We start from the raw sequence: 24,149 nt of genomic DNA on the forward strand, positions 1-24,149 counted from the left end.
TGCGAGCTAGTTACTACACACACCTATAAACTCCATTTAATAGGTCATTTTCTACAAACACTTCCAAGACCAAGAAACAACAGCACATGGAGACGTTCGGAGTCAGGCAAACCTCTGCATTTGGGTTGTCCAGCACTAACCCGAATGGCTGTGTCTTTCTGAACCTGAGTTTTCTGTGACATAGAGACATTTAATGCCATGCTTAAATGAGTAGTGTAAATTAAGGCCTTGGCCCTTAGAAAGCCAGTGTTAACAGTCACTTCATCGTTCTAGATTTCCTCCCTCGGTTGCAAACTAGGTAAAGATGATTAATATTTTTACACACTACGAGTCTTTTTCAAATCTGGGAAGCCGGCACTACTCAATTTTGGCAATTCTGACTCAGAAGGACCATTAAGCCCGCAGGAAGCGCTGGGAGGACCTTCCGTATCCCATCATCCCTCGCGCTGCTCAGCCGCTCTTCCCCCTGGTCTCTATGGTAGCGTCGGCGTCCCCAGCGGCGGTGGCACCCGTGGTTGAAGAAGCGTGCGGGTTCCAACTTTCCTACAGGTCCGCGCAGTGGCTTGGAGGGTCGCGATGTCAGAGAAAAAGCAGCCGGTAGACTTAGGTCTCCTCGAAGAGGACGATGAGTTTGAGGAGTTTCCTGCGGAAGGTAACAGGCCAGGTCCCGGACTCCTGGGCCGCGCGGACGGTGACTCAGCCTCCCGGTGGTGGTGGCGGCGGCAGCGCGGGGCTCGGGCCTGGCGAGGGGCGCCTGCACCTCCTGGCCGGACCTGGGGTGACACCTGGCACTCCGCGGCGGGGCCGGCGGCCGCGCTTCCTCACTGGAAGACCCCAGTGAAGCCGAACCCTAAGCGCGGCCCTTCCCTCCCCAGCGTGGCCACCACCTCCTCGGTCGTGGCTGTACGGCCGTGCTTCCCCCTGCCTTCGGATTAAATTACGTCCCTAGTTTTGCCAGTGCTGCTTCTTGTAGGACGTTGCAAATGAAGCTTGTGAAGCAGGACGCGCAGATACTGTTTTCAGTGTTTAATACACATTATTGACTTCTTCCTGCTCCTCACCATATTTGGTCACTTAGAACTAATGTAATTTTAGGCTTTATAAGACTCCTAAAATTTCACCATTTCTGTTAACTTCAAAATTAAAGAGGAGGTTTAGTTTTCTCATTGTAGGTGATGGCCTATAGCTAATATTTGAGTGGCTGTTCTCAAGAAGGGAAGTGCTTTGCTTATATTAACATATTACATTTTCACAATTATAGGAAACAGGCACTGGTATTGGCACTTGTCAGATAAAGAAACAAACGTGGGACGATTAAGAAAAGGCCTTGGTGCCCCACCACTGGCTGGAAACTATGATACTGGAATTGGGGCACCTGCCCTAATTGACACCGAAGCTTTTAACTTGAGCTGTCCTGCCTCTGTTTGTTAGATGGCTTAGGATTTCAAGAATTGGTTGCTTTATGGCTAATTGTTTTGGGTAGGATTCTTAAATATTTGCTACCTTGTAAGAAAAGGGGTTTGGAGGGTATCCTTTCTGAAGGTGATAGGAAGAGACTTGTGGTTAAGGACTGACACAGCTGTTGGCGTCAGCTGTTACCACTTCACTAAAATTGTTCTAAGTTGTATACCCCATCATGATCCCCTTGTGTATAAGACTGCACAGCTGGAGCATTTTTCTGTTTATTTATAGTGTACTCTGTTTTGTTTAGTGAGTTAGTATGCATATGACACAACCTTGTAACCCACCTTAAAGCACTTCTTTTTCAATTATGGAATTCATAACATATTGTGGGAATAGTTACCTTTTGTTTTGGTAGTAGATTTATTGATTCACTTTCAAGGTCGTTCGTAATCCTCCAACAGAGATTATAGTAAAAACTGGCTTATTGAGGGCAGTATCAAGTTCTTACTCAAACTGTATATTCAGGTAGCATTTATTCCTTATTTATTATATACAAGACATACTTTTACATACTTTATATTTATATAGCCTAATATCACCATCCTGAGGAAACAGACTCAAATTTTAAAAAGTAAAAAAATAGTTAGCTGGGCTAAAAAAAAAAATAGTTAATCTTAGCTAGTTGAGAGGCTGAGATCAGGAGAATCAAAGATGGAGGCCAGCCCATGGACATACTTCACAAGACACCCACCCCCGCAGTCTCCAAAATACAGAGCAAAATGGACTGAAGCTGTGACTCAAGAGGTAGAGTGCCTGCTTTGCAAGTGTGGAGCCCTGAATTTAAACTCCATTTCCCACCAAAAAATAAAATTGCCATTAAGTGGCCAAGTCAAGTTCTAAATGGTCTTTCTAACTCCCTATCCAAACTTTATCCCTTAGATTTAGCCTAACACATGAGTTAGTTGAGAATTGATTATTTAGAAGGTTACCACTGTTTACTTGATATGCTAGATTTTTTTTTCAGCAATTTTCATCAGCTTTTGTAGAATGTGTAGTTTGTTCACTTTCTAAGTTTATGTTTTGAGCACCAGTTCAAGATGTTAGCAGTTATATCGGAAGAAGAAAATCTTGTTGAAGTTAGGAAAAACATAGTTAAGTTTCTGAAGGTAATTCATCCAGGTAATTTTGCATTTAGAATGAGAAACAATATTTGAAATGTCTTTAGGGTTCTCTATGTTTCTTCTCTAGCTTATCATTTAGATAGGTTTTCCTTAATTTGAATTAATGAGATTTTGTTGGATACAAATTAGTTCACTGGGTGAAACTAAATATTTACTAATGAAAACTTCTGGTAAACAGAATATGCTATATTAGGAAGGCATTCATAGTTCTGGACATGATTGATCTTAATATATTTTTGGAGGCTTTGGCATGGTTAGAATTTTGGAACTGGAGAGCAACTTAGTCTAGAGGAGAATTCATTTGTCATCCACCATACAGCTGGGTCATGGTGATAAAATTGGTCTAAAATGGAAATACTCTATAATTTTTTGAAACTTTGAATACTTTTTCATATCAGATAGTGAAAGGATTTAAAAATATTTTTATTAATTTCCTTTCTCTGATAATTAGAAGTGGTTGAGAATAAAAGTGGGAAGAAAACAAGTGGTCCTTTTACATTATTTTCTTCTTCCTGTGTCAGAGTGGAAAGGTTTTGTTTTGCTTTTTTAGAATATCTAAAATGGAATTGAGTTTGCATGCAGGAACAATAGTATTTGCATTTCAGACTCATGAGTTACATTCAGCTGTCCTATCTCTTTAGTTTTCTTTAGAGCCTTTGCTCAGTTTTTCTTTGACTCATGATTTTAACACTTTTGAAGGGTATAGGCCAGTTGTTTTGCATAATGTTCCTTAACTTAGTTTTGCTCATTGTTTCCACATGACTAGATTCAATTTCTGCATCTTGACAGGAGAATCTCACTGTCATGGCACTTTGTTCTCATTGCATCCTATCGAGTAGAACATGATTCTCCTTTATTCTACTATTATTTATTCTGTTTTCACTTTAATTAGCTTATGGAGGTGGTGTCTATCAGACTTTTTCAATATTAGGTTACTCATTTTCCCTTTATAATTCATAGGTATTTTGAGGGAGGGACTTTGAAACTGTGTAAGTATAACATCTAATCATCATCAAACCTTATTTTTTTCCTTTGTTCATAGATTCTGATTCAGTGAGTTATAATTTGTTACTATCATTTACTTTGATCCTCAGATTGTCCCATATTTGAATGTGGACAGCTCCTTCAAGCTGTCTTCTATTTTCTTTTGATATGTCCCCATCATTCGCTGGGCATCCACTAGCATTCTGACACAAGATGTGCCAAGCTAATCTTTTTTTTTTTTTTTTTTTTTCATTTTTCTTTTATTATTCATATGTGCATACAAGGCTTGGTTTATTTCTCCCCCCTGCCCCCACCCCCTCCCTTACCACCCACTCCACCCCCTCCCGCTCCCCCCCTCAATACCCAGCAGAAACTATTTTGCCCTTATCTCTAATTTTGTTGAAGAGAGAGTATAAGCAATAATAGGAAGGAACAAGGGGTTTTGCTGGTTGAGATAAGGATAGCTATACAGGGCATTGACTCACATTGATTTCCTGTGCATGGGTGTTACCTTCTAGGTTAATTCTTTTTAATCTAACCTTTTCTCTAGTTCCTGGTCCCCTTTTCCTATTGGCCTCAGTTGCTTTAAGGTATCTGCTTTAGTTTCTCTGCATTAAGGGCAACAAATGCTAGCTAGTTTTTTAGGTGTCTTACCTATCCTCACCCCTCCCTTGTGTGCTCTCGCTTTTATCATGTGCTCATAGTCCAATCCCCTTGTTGTGTTTGCCCTTGATCTAATGTCCACATATGAGGGAGAACATACGATTTTTGGTCTTTTGAGCCAGGCTAACCTCACTCAGAATGATGTTCTCCAATTCCATCCATTTACCAGCGAATGATAACATTTCGTTCTTCTTCATGGCTGCATAAAATTCCATTGTGTATAGATACCACATTTTCTTAATCCATTCGTCAGTGCTGGGGCATCTTGGCTGTTTCCATAACTTGGCTATTGTGAATAGTGCCGCAATAAACATGGATGTGCAGGTGCCTCTGGAGTAACAGTCTTTTGGGTATATCCCCAAGAGTGGTATTGCTGGATCAAATGGTAGATCGATGTCCAGCTTTTTAAGTAGCCTCCAAATTTTTTTCCAGAGTGGTTGTACTAGTCTACATTCCCACCAACAGTGTAAGAGGGTTCCTTTTTCCCCCGCATCCTCGCCAACACCTGTTGTTGGTGGTGTTGCTGATGATGGCTATTCTAACAGGGGTGAGGTGGAATCTTAGTGTGGTTTTAATTTGCATTTCCTTTATTGCTAGAGATGGTGAGCATTTTTTCATGTGTTTTCTGGCCATTTGAATTTCTTCTTTTGAGAAAGTTCTGTTTAGTTCACATGCCCATTTCTTTATTGGTTCATTAGTTTTGGGAGAATTTAGTTTTTTAAGTTCCCTGTATATTCTGGTTATCAGTCCTTTGTCTGATGTATAATTGGCAAATATTTTCTCCCACTCTGTGGGTGTTCTCTTCAGTTTAGAGACCATTTCTTTTGATGAACAGAAGCTTTTTAGTTTTATGAGGTCCCATTTATCTATGCTATCTCTTAGTTGCTGTGCTGCTGGGGTTTCATTGAGAAAGTTCTTACCTATACCTACTAACTCCAGTGTATTTCCTACTCTTTCTTGTATCAACTTAAGAGTTTGGGGTCTGATATTAAGATCCTTGATCCATTTTGAGTTAATCTTGGTATAGGGTGATATACATGGATCTAGTTTCAGTTTTTTGCAGACTGCTAACCAGTTTTCCTGGCAGTTTTTGTTGAAGAGGCTGCTATTTCTCCATCGTATATTTTTAGCTCCTTTGTCAAAGATAAGTTGCTTATAGTTGTGTGGCTTCATATCTGGATCCTCTATTCTGTTCCACTGGTCTTCATGTCTGTTTTTGTGCCAGTACCATGCTGTTTTTATTATTATTGCTTTGTAATATAGTTTGAAGTCAGGTATTGTGATACCTCCTGCATTGTTCTTTTGACTGAGTATTGCCTTGGCTATTCGTGGCCTCTTGTGTTTCCATATAAATTTAACAGTAGATTTTTCAATCTCTTTGATGAATGTCATTGGAATTTTGATGGGAATTGCATTAAACATGTAGATTACTTTTGGGAGTATAGACATTTTTACTATGTTGATTCTACCAATCCATGAGCATGGGAGATCTCTCCACTTTCTATAGTCTTCCTCAATCTCTTTCTTCAGAAGTGTATAGTTTTCCTTGTAGAGGTCTTTCACATCTTTTGTTAGGTTTACACCTAGGTATTTGATTTTTTTTTGAGGCTATTGTAAATGGAATTGTTTTCATACATTCTTTTTCCGTTTGCTCATTGTTAGTGTATAGAAATGCTAATGATTTTTCTATGTTGATTTTATATCCTGCTACCTTGCTATAGCTATTGATGATGTCTAGGAGCTTCTGAGTAGAGTTTTTTGGGTCTTTAAGGTATAGGATCATGTCGTCTGCAAATAGGGATATTTTGACAGTTTCTTTACCTATTTGTATTCCTTTTATTCCTTCTTCTTGCCTAATTGCTCTGGCTAGGAATTCCAGTACTATGTTGAATAGGAGTGGAGATAGTGGGCATCCTTGTCTGGTTCCTGATTTTAGAGGGAATGGTTTTAATTTCTCTCCGTTAAGTATAATGCTGGCTGTAGGTTTGTCATATATAGCTTTTATAATGTTGAGGAACTTTCCTTCTATTCCTAGTTTTCTTAGAGCTTTTATCATGAAATGATGTTGGATCTTATCAAAAGCTTTTTCTGCATCTATTGAGATGATCAAGTGGTTTTTGTCTTTGCTTCTGTTAATGTGGTTTATTACGTTTATTGATTTTCGTATGTTGAACCACCCCTGCATCCCTGGGATGAAGCCTACCTGGTCGTGGTGAATAATCTTTTTGATGTGTTGCTGAATTCGATTTGCCATTATTTTGTTGAGGATTTTTGCATCAATGTTCATTAAGGAGATTGGCCTATAGTTCTCCTTTTTGGAGGTGTCTTTGCCTGGTTTTGGGATAAGTGTAATACTGGCTTCATAAAATGTGTTTGGCAGTTTTCCTTCCCTTTCTATTTCATGGAACAGTTTAAGGAGGGTTGGTATCAGTTCTTCTTTAAAGGTCTGATAGAATTCAGCAGAGAATCCATTAGGTCCTGGACTTTTCTTTTTGGGGAGACTCTTGATTGCTGCTTCAATTTCATTTTGTGTTATAGGTCTATTCAGGTGATTAATATCCTCTTGGTTCAGTTTTGGATGATCATATGTATCTAGAAATCTGTCCATTTCTTTTAGATTTTCAAATTTATTTGAATATAGGTTCTCAAAGTAGTCTCTGATGATTTCCTGGACTTCCATGGTGTTTGTTGTTCTCTCCCCTTTTGCATTCCTGATTCTACTAATTTGGGTTTTTTCTCTCCTCATTTTAGTCAGGTTTGCCAGGGGTCTATCGATCTTGTTTATTTTTTCAAAGAACCAACTTTTTGTTTCATTAATTCTTTGTATGGTTTTTTTGGTTTCTATTTCGTTGATTTCAGCTCTTATTTTTATTATTTCTCTCCTTCTATTTGTTTTGGGATTTGCTTGTTCTTGTTTTTCTAGGAGTTTGAGATGTATCATTAGGTCATTGATTTGGGATCTTTCAATCTTTTTAATATATGCACTCATGTGCCAAGCTAATCTTGTAATTTCCCTGCTTCAGCCCTGGAATCAGACATTTCTTCAAGGTGATTACCTTTTAGTAGAGAATAGTATTTAGAAGGCAAGATCATGATTCCAGTTATGTTCAAAATTTTCAGGATATTCCTGCTCCCAGAAACTCCTCTAAGTAGAAAGAACTACAGACTATATATGTAAATGTATGTGTATATGTATGAAATCATTGCGTTTACGCAGCTATCTTTGATTGCAGTTCAGTACCAAAAATTCATTCTAGTATCTTCCTTTTCAATCTTGTGCTTCTCTAGTAGTGAGAACTCTGGCTACCATATAATAGATTAAAGATGCTCATCTTCTCTGCCCAATCTTTTCCACCCCCTCCCATGACAGGGGCCTTTCTCACTTCACTTCAGCTCAATATTCTATGCTAGGCTACCTCTCCCCTTTTCACTTTGGTGAGGATGACTTTATACTGTGCTGGCTCTTTCAAACCAACCACACCGTAGTGCCTATCCACATGAATGCACTCTTTGATTAGGTTGGGCATTGATGCATTGTCTGGAACCAGGCACATTTTAAATTTGGATAGTTACATTTTCAAATTGCCTTTGAGAGGGCTATACTGATTTATATTTGCATCTACAGTTAACCTTTCATAAACCGGCTTGCAGTAGATATTAAACATTTTAGTCATTGTAAACCTGATGGATGAAAAATATAATTCCATTATTAATACAGATTGATTTGAGTGAGATTGACCATTATGTTTTTCATTTTGTTGTTAATCTTTTCACTCCTACTTTCTTTCATCTGAAATTTATGGATAATGATGTTTGTATTAGAGTTATAAAAGGTTTACCTGATTGTATTTGTCTGCTTGGGCTGCTGTAACAAATGCTGTAGACTGGATGGCTTACACAACAAAAATTTATTTTTCTCACCCAGTCTGAAGGCTGGAAAGTTGAACATCGAGGTGGTGTTGGCAGAGTCAGTTCCTGGTGAAGTCTCTCTTCCTTCCGGAAGGATGCCTTCTCATGGAGAGAGAGAATAACTTCTTTTGTATCTCTTACAAGTTTACTAATTCTATTATGAGGACTCCCACCTTTGTAGCCTCATTAAATTCTAATTACTTCCCAAAATCCCCATCTCCAAATACTGTCACAGTGAGGCTAAGGGCTTCAAAATGTATTTTTAGAAAGTGTCCAATAAAGAGTATGGCAGGAAGTTTATATTCAATAAACACTAGGCCTCTTTTTTCTCTCCCCACCTAATGTACTTAAGAGTTTAGATTTTGGGTATTTGGTACTTATTTAGAATTTGACCTATTTCTGATAAATTTTTCAATTAATAATTTGGCTTATATCCAAATTTAACTTGTTACATTTCCAGGTTATTTGATTATTTATTAGCATTAAAAGCTTCAAAATAAAAAATAAGGTGTTATTAAATGTTTTTCAAAAAGCAGAGCCATATAAGAGATGTATGTATATAGCGTATATTATTTAGGGATACATACAAATCAAAATGAAGAAACCCCAAATACAGATTCTGGTGCTTAGGAGGGGAGTAATGAACCAGGATGCTAAAGAGTAAAAAAAAAAAAAATTCTTTGGGAAACTACTTAATTAGTTATTTCTGTGTTTCTGTGGAACGAGCAAGCAATAAGCAATTGTCATTTAAATAATGTTTAATATTGCTACTGTATTAAAGACTGATTTTTGAAAGATCTGATAAATTGTGGAAACATTAAGAGGAAAATAAAAATTTCAGAAACTGTCTAATCTGTGAAGTACTTAAAATTCACCAAATATCTTTTTCTAGTTGTGTGATTCATTGTATATTCAGTGTTTGGTAGGAAATTATATCGTCTTTATTCTGGAAAGTATTTCTCTACTCACCTCTCTGACCCCTCAAATGTCTCTGTCGCGATTAGCATGTAATAAATGATTTATTCATTTGCTATATGTTTGCTATTTCCTAAAGTATGGTACTGAGGCGTGAATATTAGTTGCCATGTACCAGTCTTAAAGTGCTTTCTTTACATACTAGTCTCATTTAATCCTCATAGCAGCCGTATGAGGTGTAGGTTTTATACCTGGGGTTCGGCAAAAAATAACTTACCCAAGTCACAGAAATTTGCCTTTGAATTTAGTACATAACAGAAGAGTCAAGGATAGTGACTTTCACACCACAAGTGGAATTCTTGAGAATTTTGGAAACGTTTATTTTAAGGTGGAACATCATTATTCATGGCCTCCCTATTCCTGCCCCTGCAGTTGAACCAGAGCAACTTTTGACTGTTTTATCTGTTAGGCTTTTGGGTAAGATTTCCATTGGTTTCCTGGTCTCTGTGTGTGGTGTGTAAGAAGAGGAGGTAGGGAATTGAACAACTGATTGTAAAGACCAACAGCAGTTCAAAAGAAGGGGCAGTTATTTCTAGTTATTTAAAATGTGAGAGAGCACCATTTGGAATAGAGGCTTTCAAAACATAGAAATGTAGGAAAGGAGTTTCCGCTAGAAGGGAAAAGTAGATGCTTACAGGTGGAAAATGAATATGTGCTTTTTATTTATCTGGGAAATAGTAGTTGGAGGGAGTTAGGTGCATAATCATAGCAAGCTTTTCTTAAGTACATGAGAAGTGGAGTTTTTATTTTCTGTTTGTTTCCTTGTTTTCAGATGACAGTGATATATGAGTTTCCTTTAGGCAGTAGACTGTTTAGGATACATTAATCCATCAGAATTCTTTTGAAAAGGTAGAGACCAAAGTCATATAAGCTAACTAGCAATTACTGAAATAACTAAGGTGAGAGCTAAAATAGGTTATTAATAATGAGGAATGAAGTTCAGAGAGTGATGCAAGAATATCATGACTTTGAGTAACTAGTTTCATATTGGATGTTCAGAATAAGAAATCCAAGAGGTTGTGATTTTACACTTGCATGTCTGGGATTATGGATGAAGAGTTCAAATTGGATACCATTGCCTTAGTCATGTGAAGAAGCTGGGTCAAAATGAGGCAACTGAGATGAGCTCAGGGTATGAGGGCATGGAAAAGATGAAAGTAATAATGGTTGATAATTTTTGAATTAGAAAAAAATAAAAGTACTAATCAGTAAAGAGAACCAATAAAGTGAAAACTTTTTTCAAATGTTTTCAATTGATGAAAAGAATGGGTTTGAATTTCCTTCCTTTTTTAAATGTAAGATTAATTATAAATGGTTACGAGGGTATTTTGAACCTCAGTTTCAGAATTCTTGCCACAAATAACTGAAAACTCACCAATATCATTTATGACTTTGTGTGTATGTGTGTGTGTGTGTGGTACTGGGACTTAAACTCGGGACCTATACCATGAGCCACTTCACCAGCCCTTTTTTTGTGATGGGTTTTTTGAGATAGGTTCTCATGAACTATTTGCCCAGGCTGGCTTTGAACCACAAAATCTGGATATGTGTCCCATACTGATCTGGAGCTCACTGTGTAGGCTAGGATGGCCTTGAACTCCTGAACATCCTGCCTTCTGAATACTGGGATTACAGGCATGTGCTACCATGCCTGGCCCATTTGTGACTTACTTTTGCTTGTTAGCTCTAACAAGGACCAAAACTGTCCTTGTTAGAGAAATATATAGTAATACTGTTGGTGCTGTACTAGGTATTGATTTCTTGGCTACTGAATAGGCATTAGATGTGTAGGGTCTGGGATAGGTGTGTTTGCACTTGCATGCAGATGATCTGCAGAAATGAAATTTTAGGAAAAAAATCATCTGTTTTATATGGTCTAAGCAAGAACACATGTAAGTTGACTAGAGTTGGTGTGGCTTCATTTTCATGATCATGAGTATAATAGTGCTCTTTGCAACTGTGTTTTTTTCTTTCATACCTTTGATGATAAGTACAGAGTTTATTTATATTTCTTGTCATAATGTTCTGTATATATATGCACATTTTTTATTTGAAGAAGTTTAGTTTGTTTATATTCAGAATATCTTTACTATTATAGAGTGAGAATTTAATGCTCCTGAAAAGTTTTAGCCCTATTTAAGTTAAATAGAATTTCTTCCTTACTTTTCTCCAAAGTGATATACTTCATTTCTTTAAGAAATTTGGGAATGTTTGCCGGAAGATGGAAGAGTATTAAAAACATTTTCTAAGATGAGAGAAAACCTGTTTGATACTTACACGTCAAGGTGATACTTAGATGAAGTATGTGAGATCTTCAGTAGCTCCAGTTTTTTAAATTTAAAGCTAACCACAACTATAATTCTCAATGGGCAAATGTAAAGAAAGCTAACTTTGGGGCAAAATCTTAAATAGTTTAGAGTTGCTAGATACTTATGTATTAGGCATCTGTTGCTGATTTCTAATTCTGACTTTTAAAAGTATGTTTTTTTTTTTTTTAATGAGTGTACATCTGGAGGCCCAAACATTGAAGTAAATGCAGCTGTGCTTATTTAAATGATTAATTCACAATTCTAGCAATGCATTTACTGTTGAAGATAAAATATATGCTTTATAAGACTATCTACATATTGCAGAATGGCATTAGACGTAAATCAGGTATCCTTGTTTGGTTTTATTTTGCCCTTTTAAAATAAGCTATTTCTGAACTTAAAAATGAGTGACTAAATAAAATTGCTTGATTATCAGTATTATATTATAATTGAAAATCAAAACAATTCAGAGATGCAAGAGATGTCAGCTAAACCCAAAAAATGTCAGATATTTTTATATTATATACTCAATAGAGTTGCATGTGTTGCAACTTAACATATATTTTAACGTATGTACAATAATTTATAAGTTTTGGAAATATTATTTTGCGGTATTAAACTGTAACTTAAGTTTTTTGCATAATTCTTTTTAATAAGCATAATCTTTAGTTTCCCCCAGATGGCAGAGTCTGATTTGTCAGTGTGAGTATTAATTTTCTTAATGATACTCTTGTTAATTTCTAATGCTTAATAAATTATAACTCAAAAGAAGTGATTTTTCAGATTCCTTATTTATAATAATTGAAAAGTTGGTATGATACACATTTTAGTACATCTTACTCCTAGAATAAGGTAGGTATTAAAATTTTAAAATATATTCATATTTATAAGGTAATTAATAAAAAATTTGATCCAACTTTATCTTCGTATAAACAATATCATTATTATGAAGTTCTCTATTCATACCAAAGAAGTACAAGACTTTTTCCATGAATCTTTTTGCGTTCTTCTTAAAACCTTTACTCCTGTATTCCCTCTTTTCCCCATAAGCCATTTTCTTTTCTTTAGAACTTTAGCTTTATCTTGTCCATTTCTTTTAATATGTAGATGCAGGAGTCGAACAAATTAGCAGGAGATGGTTGTTAAAGCAGGGAGAGATGCTTTATCTTTATGCCAAATGATCATGGGCCAAATGTACGTTTTATTACTTTAACAAAGTTTAAAGAAGTAAAGCCAGCATGGAGACATTTGAATGACATCAGGTAACAACAATATTGACATCAACATTTTGAATCTAAAAATAATTAGATTAAAAGTTTCTGGGGCGCTATAATTTTTGCCTTTCTGAAAAGACAATTACTCTAAAAGACAAAGTTCTGCAGTGGTTTTCAAAGACATAAGGTTTAGCAGAAAAGTGTCAAATATTCTTATTTTATGTTTCTAACTTGCATCTTTTGGCACATATTCATTTCCTTTTTAGGAAATGATGAAAACTACCTAGTTAACTGTGAGGAAGATGTTTGGTTGAAAATGATTTAGACTGAGTGGAGGTTTGGTGTCTCAGAACGTTAAAACACTTCCATTATGACTTGACCAACGTATATTTCCCCTCTTCTCAAGATCATGTGTCTAGTCTTTATCAAATTATTTTTAGAACATGAAGCCTCCATATCTTCATAATGACATCTTAAAATACCTGCAAAACCGATACTTGGACAATTCCTGTTTCTAGGCTCAATCCAAATAGTGTATTTAAAGACTGGGTCTTGAAATTGAGGAACAATGGTAGCAAAAAATTAGTAAAATACTTTCTTGTAAGGTAGTTTTCACTTCATCTTTTTTTATATTTCGGGGGGCAGTTTGTTTGTTTTTTTGGTACTGGGCTTGAATTTAGAGCCTATACCTTGAGCTACTCCACCAGCTCTTTTTTGTAATGTTTTTCAAGATAGGGTCTCTTGAATAATTTGTGGCTGGCTTTAAATTGTGATCCTCCTGATCTCTGCCTCCTGAATAGCTAGGATTACAGGCGGGAGCCACTTGTGCCTGGTTCAGTTTTTTACTTAACATTTTTATTAGCATATATTAGTTGTACCAGGGGTTTCATTGTGCCATGTCTATATATGCTTACAAAGTACCTTGATTTCAAGTTCACCCCACCATTACTTCATCTCCTTCTCCCCCTCGTAAAAATGATGTCAACGGATTTCTATTTTATGTAAGTATATATAAAGTACATCAACCATATTCTCCCTCTTTACCCCCTCTGTTTACCCTCCCATTCCCACTAATGCCTACTCCCTCTCCCAACAGCACCTGTTTTACAATCCTGTCCTTAATTTTTTAAGTATATCTTCAATGTTCAGAGAGGGTTTATCTGTTTTTTTGATTGTGGTCTTGGTGATGATTTTCAAATAAAGAGGGGGCATAATGTAGAGTGATCTTTAAGCAATCATGTCTTGGGCATTTTATAAAAACTTGAAGTTTATAAAGCCAAACCTTGCTGTAATGCAGTTCAATGAAGTAGTTTCATGTACTTTTTTTTTTTCTTAATGCAGGAAGGCTTTAGTGTTATTAAAAGCTGAAAATAATAAATTGTAAGTTGTCCCGTAAGATTATTAAATGGCTACAGAACTATAGATTAGAGTAAGGTTGGAGGGAATGTGGAGAGGAATAAGAGCATTGTGAATATTCATTTGCTATAAAAGGATATTCAGTTCACTTGTTCTATTATAAGTTTGACATAAAAGAATCTGGACTTTACAAAAGATAAGTTTAATATTACTTGAAATATTTATCTTGTTGAGTTTTGGAGATTGGGTTATAAGAGAAACATATCTTCTATCTGAAATGAGGCTCCTTTTTAATTTAAAATTTGATCTTACTCAGTACCCCATACACCTTTACTTTATGTTCCTCATATATGTATTAAGAGGACAGGAAAAAAGACCTCCATAAAGTGAAAGGAATAATTTTTCCAGAATTAATATAGTGGTAATAAGAACAAGAGGAGGTGGGGATCTTTGGAGATACCTGGGAGTTGAGATGGAAAAGACATTATGATAATTGAGGGACTCAGGAGGCAGATGCAAGACAGAGCTACATAGCAAGACCCTGTCTCAAGAAAAGATGGGCATGGTGGCTCAGTCTATGATTCTAGCTACTCAGGAGGTAGAGATCCAGAGGATTACAGTGTGAGGCCAACCCAAGCAAAAAGTTTACCAGACCTCATCTCAATCAATAGCTAGGAGTGGTAGGGCACATCTACCATCCCAACTATAAGGGGAAACTTAGAAGGGTCTTGGCCCTGGCATAAAGCAAGAACCTATCACAAAAATAACCAAAGCAAAAAGGGCCGTCACAGAGTGGCTCAAGTGGTAGAGAGCCTAGCAAGATATATATGTACAATTCAAGGGAGAGTTCTACATTGGAGACAGATGTGGAAGTCAGCACTGTATTACCAAACTGTATCATTCAGGTAGGCTCTTAAGAAGTACAGACCAGGTTTACATTCCTAATTTAGGCAAAGGGAAGGGATATTTGAAGACAATTTATATTTCACTGTATGGCCCCTTGATTTCTGAAATAGAAGTAATAACTAGAGGTTTGGTTTTAGAAAGGCCATTTTATTGGTAGTTTCTTTCTACTTGTATACCTAGTGGTCTGGAAGTTCCGTGTTCTTAGTATTATTTTCTCAGTAGAAATTCCTTATTCCAGTACTAAATGCCTGAAGATGTTCGCTTACATAATGTATTTTCTGATTATTCTAACAAAAGCTAGAATCTTAACCTAAACCTTCCTTCTACATCCACAAGAAAAGGAAGAAAGAAGAAAATTTAGAAAACTCAAAACTGCCACAGTCCTCCTTATGCATATTTACATTTTTCCTTCTTTAATCCTGGCTCAAGTTATAGAACTCATTTGAGCAAGCTAAAGACCTGGAATTCAAACCTCAGTACTGTCCTGTTCTCTGTCCCTCCCCCCAAAAAAAGAATCTTAGCTTTTATATTGATGTCATTACTCAAAAACTAGTTGTGGCTTATAATTTATTCTCCTTTTTAATATCTGTATATGAGTTACTGTTCCTTTTGATGTTTAACAATTTACAGTGTTATCTTCCTGTTACTCAACTTGTTTTAAGGTTGTTGGTATATGTTTGAAAGAATGTGAAATAGACCTTATAAAAATGAGTTTTTTATAAAAAAAAAAAAAAAGAAAGAAAAATCAGTGAAGTAAATATCCTCCTGAAGTTACAAGTTTTAATGGCACATAGAATTTTTTTTATTGACTTCTATTTTAGGTTATCTGAAAATTCAAGAACTGAGAGAACAAGACAGCAAAAAACTTTGAGATTTAAGGAGGATTACAGTTTCTCACAGATAACTATTTTTGAATTGTGAGAGTGTTGAGTGGTAAATTTTCTGAAGTTTTTATGTTTGTGGATATAATGAATAAGAAATATTTAGACATGTGTTTCTATTTTTAGACTGGGCTGGTTTAGATGAAGATGAAGATGCACATGTCTGGGAGGATAATTGGGATGATGACAATGTAGAGGATGACTTCTCCAACCAGTTAAGGTAGGTTTTAAGCTGGATTGTTGGTATAGCTCAGTGTTAATTGTAAGCCTGGAACGTGTAACTTAAATAAATGTCCTCTTAGAAAGACACTTCATCTTTGAAATAGATTTTGAATTATGCAAAATAACACCTTACCTTCACCTCCTAGGTTCTAAAATATACTTTGTGTAATTTATGCAACTTTTGTTCTGTACAGTCTTTGTTTTCAAAGGTAGTTAAATAGAAGCCTATTTGCTATTTTTTGTTTTTTTTGTCTTCGTGAGCTTAATTCTGTCAGTGTTAATTTTCTACCAATATTCAATTATTTACCAGAAGTTAGAATCATAGAGTACTGGGGGTACCCAGTAGATACTATAGATTGGTGATTCCCAGATTTGGAGATCAGAATTGTTGGAGTGTACACTTTTATATTCATGTACAAATATACACAATTTGCCTACTTTGAACATCTCATATAAATGGAATTAATGCACTATGTATTCAAGGGTCATCCACATGGCAGCATGTTCAGTACTTTATTCTTTTATATGACTGAATAGCACTTTATTATAGAGATATATGTTGTACTTACTCATAACGTGTTAGACATTTCCACTCTGGCTGTTATGAGTTGTCTTCCACTATGAACATGCAATACGTATATTTGAGTACCTGTTACCAAGTTTGGGGGATATATATATATATATATATATATATATATAATTGCTGGGTTTTGGGGTTATCCTATGTTTGATAACTTTTTTTTTTTTTTGATGGAACCCAGAGCTTCACACTCACTAGGCAGGCGCTCTACCACTTGAGTCACTCCACCAGCCCCATGTTTAATTTTTTGAAGAACTGCCAAACTGTTTTCTACAGTGTCTTAAAAAATTTTACTTTCCTACCAGCAATGTATACATACTCACCAGAACTTATTTTTCGTTTTTAAAGAAATTACAGCCATCCTGAGAGCAAAAGCTGTGAAGCACTATCTCGTGGTCTTGATTTTAATTTCCCTTGTGACTAAACTTTTCATATGCTTCTTGACCATTAAGCTTCCTCAAGGAAAATAAATCTATTCGAGTCCTTTTCTCATTTCGAAATCGGGTTGTCACTAGGAGAGGTGGTATATACCTCCTTCCCACACTCAGGAGGTAGAGGCAAGAAGATTGTTAGTTACAGACCAACCTGGGTTTAAGAGACCTATCTCAAAACCCCAAAAATTTATTTACAAATAAACAAATATTGTGTTGTCTTTTTTATTGTTGAATCATAAGATTTCTTTACATATTCTTCATCCCAAAACTGTATCAAATGTAATTTGCAAATATGTTTTCATCCTTTTTACTTTAGACTGTCCTTTGCACAAAATTTTTAATTCTGATGAAATCTGATTTATCTTTGTTTTTTTCTTTTTCTTTTATTACTTGTGCTTTTGGTAATATATTTAAGAATTAATTCCCATATTGAAGATAATGAAAATTCATCCCTATGGTTTTTTTTAGCTCTTACGTTTAGATCTTCAATACATTTTGAGTTAATTTTTGTAAGCAGTGTGAAATGGGGTCTGACTTTTTTTTTTTTTTGCATTCTTTTGCAATTTGATATCCAGTTGTCCCAGCACCGTTTGTTGAACAAACACTACTTTCCTTAGATTTTTATAATTCAACCTGTCTTTACCCCATGCTTTACTCAAATCAAAATATAGGTCTGTTGTAATCTTATAATTTACTAAGTTGGTAATACTTATAGATTGCTAACTCAGATTCTTCATTGTATTTTTTGGTTATTCTAATGTCCTGAGATAAAATTATTCAGGGTCTTTAAATTACTTTAATGCAGTTTGGAGTTGCCTCACCTATCTTAGTGTTCAATTTTGTCTTAATGGTGTTTTTCCTTTTACAGTATTTTGAACAAGATAGGAGAATGGTAACTGTTGAACAGTAATCCTGCCTTTTCTCTGCAATCTGTTTGTAGCACACCAGCTGTACTAAGCATTGGACCTATCCTTTCTCATTTTCCTTAATCAGCCTTTGCTTTATTCTGAGCTACCTCGGAGAAGAATGCCTTGCCACCTTCCTTTAAAATATGCATCCTCCTTTCTTCCTCATCAGAGTCATTATGCTGTTAGAATTTTGATTCAGGCCTTCTAGTGCTATTGAGCCTTATTCTATGTTTTTAATGCAGAGTCAGTTTTTCTTTTTTTCTGCTATCTTGGAATTTTTAAAATTGAAACTAAATGAGTTTTTCTTTCTTTGCCATTCAAAAATGTCAGATTTCTCTGGAGTTTTTGTATCATTTGTTTCTTTCATTAATCATGTAATAGTACTTTTCTCTTAATTATTTAAGATATTATTAAATATTACGATTTTTATCAGGGGACTTATACTAGTAAGTGTACTAATAATTGGATTTCTCATCACTACTATCTTTTGCTTTTTTTTACTGATTAGAGAATATTCCATACATTCTTTGTGACTTACTGTTTTTATAATACACCTCCAAGTGTTTTTATTTTATCTGTTGTGTTTCTGCCTTTCAGTTTCTGGGTTATCATAACTGTATAAATTGTGGTGTGTCCATTGGTTTCTGGATTTCCATAAGTATCTAAGTTGTGATAATGCCATTAATGATAAAGTGTTTCCTTCTTAATTCTCTGTTTGAGTCATGAGGTTTTTCCATTTAGGTTATTGATAAATCACTAGCGTTGTCAAGCAGAACCTGCTGCATTAATGGAAATGTTCTTTAAACTACACAATCCAGTATAGAAGTCAGTAGTCACATGGCTATTGAGTACATCAAATGGCTAGTGCAGAAAAGGAACTGAATTTTTTATTTTATTTCATTTCAATAGTCACATGATGACCATATTGAACAATACAGCCTCAGTCAGTCCTTGTCTAAAGACATTTGTAAAGGTTCACAAGTCTCTTGAAATGATGTCTTTATGGTCTGTATAAAATTCAGGAAGGCCTTTACTATGGTATCATAACTCTGGAGATGCAGCTCAAGAGTCTGGTGAGTCAAACTGCCTAGGTTCCAACCTTGGATCTGCCTCTTACATAGCTATAAGGACTTGGAGCAAGCCATCATTTAACCTTCCTGTGACTAACTTTTCTCACATAAAATGCAGATAATAATTAGTACTTTACTCATAGGATTGTTGTAAAGATTAAATGAGTGAATATGTGGTGTGTGTTAGACAAAAGCCCTCAATGTATTATCCTGGCCATTCCATATTACTTTTTCAGTGTAATTTACAAATACATATAGAATGAAACTGTCTGTGTCTCCAGGTAACTAAGAGTCATTCCATTTTTTTCTGCTCCTGACATCATTTATTTCTCTGTATATCAGTAAAAATAGGTAACATTATGAGGTTTTCTCCTACCCTATATCACACCTTACATAAAAAAATCCAAGAAGCCAGTGTAGTTCCTGATTTACTATGTCAGACAAAGACCCTGTAACAAAGCTGAGAAACTGCCAGTTGGTATTAGTCTTTTTTTCTTAATTGCAAAATGAATGCTGCTGCTTTTATTTCAAATAGTCTACATTCACTGTGTATGTCCTATAATAATCTGGTTATGCTGGGTTTCTTCCCTCTTTCTTCTCTTTGTTGGATTTTTCCATAGTGGTTTTTTTTGTACTTAGTAGCCTTAATTTATTTTTCTTTTAGTTTCTTATACTTTTAAGTTCTAATAAAGAACTTTTCATCTTCCCTAAGAATTTACTTGATTGCATTTCATCATCTCCTTTGTGTTCATAAACAATTTGTAAATGTAATTAATTGGTGACCACCTCCCATGAGGAAGGTAAATACATACAAAACTTATTATTTAGATCTTAGGTTGAACTTCTTGGGGATTTTTTTGTGACTGTTCAATAAGAGAAAGTTAATCTATAGAGATTTTATAAAAGGGAGCAGAAAACTGATGTTTAAGAACGCTTTAAAATTCTGTCCATTTTAAATAGGAAAAGTATAAAATTTTAGCATGAGATAAAATTCAAAGATAATTACCACACTCCCTGAGATTGGTAACAACAGTTTTTGTAGGAAACATTTGAGCTGCTTTCTATCAACAAAAATAAGAAGCTTTTTGCTTTTCTCTTCAATCTTAGTTCTTTATGTTAATGTTACATTATGTTCATGTCACTTTATTTCATTTAGTCCCCAAAACAAAGAGGACTAAGTTGTTGTATATGAAGGACAGATACAATTTTCATTTTCCTGAGGGCGAAAGGCAAATGAAGCAGTTTAGTTAAACTTAGCAAAAGAAGGGCCAGAGATTTGCACTGGGCTCTTTGGCCTATAATCCAGTGTTTATACTACCAGCCCACAAATAATGTGGGTTCTATACTCAACTACAAGGCAGGATGAATCATCTGAATAATCTCTGGAATTCATGAAAGTTAGCTCGGTATTTGTAATACAAGTAGCTAAAAAATTTAAGAAAGCTAAGGAATTTGGGAATATGAATAATATTATATATCATTCCTATCGTGTTTTTTACATTGAAGTTATGTTGGATAGTGTAAGGGTATCTAAAACAAATTATATTTGAGAACATGTTATTGGGTATAATGACGCAGACTTATACAGCGTTTTATCATAATTTGGCCCTCTAATTGTCATGAATTCTGATAAAATCTGAGTTGTGATAGATAACTTACTGGTAATGTTTGGAATGGTTATTTAAATAGCTGAAATTGATTACATAGTTAATTTACTTTGTGCAAATGTTTTATGTAAAGCAGATCACCAGTTGCAGTTGGCATTCTCAGAATATGAAATGTCAAGTTGGATAAATTATTTAAATTGATAAAAAGTGGTTTTTCAATGTGTAGTTATTTATACTAGTGTAAATCTTTGATATTTTCATCCACATTTAAAATTAGGAAAGTAAAGTTTTAATATTTTATGATATTATATTTAATTTGACTACATGTAGTTAAAACAGAAAATTCTCACATACCTTTAAATTTTATTAACAATTTTTCTTTGTTATAATAATAGATATATGTCAGTGGAAAGCGATCCATTCTTTCTGTGTATTCGACAGTAATACTCTGGTCATTATAAAATCTGAAAATTTGACATTCATGTGTATTTAGCCAAAAGGTTAATTATTCTCCAAATTTATGTTTAAGAGGGGTGGCTCTGTGCTACAGTACCTGCTTAGCATGTGTGAGGCCCTGAGTTGAGTCCTTAGAACTACCAAAACAAAAATAAAAAAGAGATTTGTAGGAAAATAAAATTAACTTAAAGGGAAAAGCAAAATTTTGTTAGTGTTATATTGATTCATATCCAGTTTCCTTGTTGCAGGTATTTTTAGGAGCTACAATAAACTTATTTGATATTTTAAACTGGTCCCTCAGGCTTAGTTTATTTAATATTGATTCATTGTATTATTTCTTTAAAGCATCTGTTTCTTTTAGCATAAAGAATGCTTAATGATATCGTTCTTTGTGTTTTATTATAGAGCTGAACTAGAGAAACATGGTTATAAGATGGAGACTTCATAGCATCCAGAAGAAGCATTGAAGTAGCCTAAACTTGAACTGTATATGAAATACTAAGACAAAGAGACCAGGATGGGATACTTTAAAACATATGTTTATTTCATTATCTGCTTGGATTTATTTTTGTTTTTGTAACAAAAAATAAATGTTTTGATCTAATCTTTTTTCAGATGTCTTGATCTTTTGACTACTCATTGATTTTATATTCATGTTTTCAAGAAACTTATATTGAGATAGTAAAATCCCATATTACAAAACTATTTTTAGTGTTATCTGAGGCTCACATTAAATAATCTGGGGCCAGAATTCATCTGCTTTCCAATTTTGTGCTTTTCTTAAGCTACATCAATTAAATATTAGTCAGATTTTATGAGGTACTTCTTTTGTATCACATTAAATCTTAATGTTATTTGTGTTTTGCTAAATTAGGCATCATTTTCTGACATTTATAAGGTGACCCTTCAAAACCTACATTTTTAAAATATTTTAAATTTCTCTAATTTACTTCATTCTTGAGCCATTAATAATGTTATTAATGATTGATTGAGTGTTCTTAGTACTTAAAGTCCATTGGATGTTTGATCACAGGTCTAAGTATAGTTTCTTCTGTTAAAATTGGGGAAGTGAACACAAAGTATTTTATCAATGTGTGACACTCTCAGATACTATATAGAAGATTGGTTTAGTACAGTAAGTTTCTACAAGGTGTTTACTGTTGCTATACCTACAGTTGTATGGGGAGGGTTGATTTGGTTTATAAAGGATTCTTTCTGGTAGGACTTCGAATGGAATTAATATGCAGGGGGGTTTTAGGAATATTTTTCAACTTAATGTGTTACTTATTAAAAAATAAAATCACTACTGAGCAGTTTCTGATGTAAAATTCATATAATACAGTACATAGACATTGAAACAGGAGTTAGTGATCTGAGATATGCCTCAAAATTATTATGAGCATAAATGTTTTTTTCCTAAGAGCAACATGCTTTGCCATCCTGATAGAAATACTAGATGATCAAATGGAATAAGGAACACAAAAGAACTTTTGTGTATAAAAGCCCTTTACATATAAGTGGTGTTTTTGTAAAAATAGTGAAGCCTGGGCAGCCATGTTCTGTTGTAACATGCTAAGAAATATTTTGATGTATATTTTTGCAAAATTCTGGTTACTGGTTCCAGAGTTACCATTAAACATCATAACAGTGGTCACCATGACAATGTCAGGTCATGCCCGTAGTGATGGTCATTTCATGTGACTTGAATTAAATTGGTGAGTACAGGTTTGAAACCTTATAGGAATTGGGCAGAGGTCTGAATGGTCATCTATATGAATCCAAAGTGTTTTTGTCTTCAATTATATATCAAAATTTAGTTTTGGTGGTTTTCTTTAAAGATTTGGTACCTGGAAATTGGTATTTAGTATCAGGATGACCTCAGAGGTAGGAAGTGAAACTAGTCAGGTATCTGAAAAAATTACAGGATTTTACATTTTATGTTCTTCTTTAACTTTTGGTCTTCACAATTATCCTATGACACGGGGAACAGGAACCATGTTATCAATTAGAAATGTCTCAGTAAGTTAGGGTAAAACATTTCACAGTTAGGCAGTAAAAGGGCCAGGATTTCCTAACTAGCAGGTGGCAGATAACAGAACTAGTATCCAGTTTCTTGATTGTTAGGTTTCCTGCATATTTTGGCAGGTATGTGAACTCTGGTGTTACATCAAGATTTGATAAATAATTAAGCCACTTACTAGCTGTGTGTTCTCTTAAGCAAGTTTCAAAATTTCCTGGTTACAGTTTTTCTGTTCTGTAAAGAATAACCTACAGGGTTAAACAAAGGTTAAATATACAGGTAATGATCAATATAGTAGTGATCAATAAGTGCTTTGAATTTTTTTCTTAGGCATGCTACTGCTTAGATGGAAGTTTTCTTATCTCCCCCTTAATAACTAATGCTTTTATGGTGCCTACAGTATACCAGGTGTTGTTTCAAAGCTATTTATATATCTTTAATTTTCACAACAACCCTGAGATAATGTTGTCATCTGCATTTCTCAAAGAAATTGAAGTGCCAAGAGGCGGAGTAATTTTCCCATAATCACTCAGCTAGGAAATGGTAAAGAATTCCCCAGGGATAAAGAACTATTCTGTAAACTTTGAATTTATCTTTCAACAGCACCTAATATAGTCTCTTTGACACAAGTGCTCCTTAAATCTTACTTGAGAGGATAGATGAAAAAATGTTGTAAATTTGCTCCAGTGTAGTTTTTATTGATACTGACATAGGGTGACTCCCTTTTTCCCTTGTAGTGTTTCATAATTGCTTCGCATTCTATTTCAGTTCCATTTGAAATGGAGTTGTAGGTGTAAAAATGATCGTTTTTCATTAGGTCTTGGCATAGAATTGCGGTGTGATACCATGTTCCTCATCCAATTCCCAATGAATGTTTACTGTAGAGTACTACCACAACGAGCCGCCTCCCTTTTGAAAAAGTAAATAATATACTAAAAATGCATTCCTTTTTATGACATGTCTTGATCCACACCGTACTTCTAAAAGACATCTATATTCTTTCTCAAGTTGAAAGGGGCAGTTATACCCTTTTGACAAACAGCTGACAATTAGTCACTCACACATGACAT

At 34.8% G+C, this 24,149-nt stretch overlaps 1 protein-coding gene across 1 annotated transcript; it reads left to right on the forward strand.

Moving 5' to 3' along the window:
* Positions 1 to 453: 453 nt before the first annotated feature.
* Positions 454 to 21,663, forward strand: LOC109701948 (26S proteasome complex subunit SEM1). The gene is made up of 3 exons (XM_074064700.1): positions 454 to 652; positions 15,909 to 16,002; positions 21,465 to 21,663. Exons 1-3 carry the CDS (start codon positions 577 to 579, stop codon positions 21,505 to 21,507), a joined length of 213 nt encoding a protein of 70 aa, XP_073920801.1. The 5' UTR covers positions 454 to 576; the 3' UTR covers positions 21,508 to 21,663.
* Positions 21,664 to 24,149: the final 2,486 nt, after the last annotated feature.

This window comes from Castor canadensis, chromosome 2 (assembly GCF_047511655.1).
Source record: "Castor canadensis chromosome 2, mCasCan1.hap1v2, whole genome shotgun sequence".
Classification (NCBI taxonomy): Eukaryota; Metazoa; Chordata; class Mammalia; order Rodentia; family Castoridae; genus Castor; species Castor canadensis.

Coding starts and splice junctions, on each gene's coding strand:
- LOC109701948 (XM_074064700.1), top strand. CDS start 577: ATGTCAGAGAAAAAGCAGCCGGTAGACTTAGGTCTCCTCGAAGAGGAC. Junction 653..15,908: donor TGAGGAGTTTCCTGCGGAAG/GTAACAGGCCAG, acceptor TTCTATTTTTAG/ACTGGGCTGGTTTAGATGAA. Junction 16,003..21,464: donor GACTTCTCCAACCAGTTAAG/GTAGGTTTTAAG, acceptor GTTTTATTATAG/AGCTGAACTAGAGAAACATG.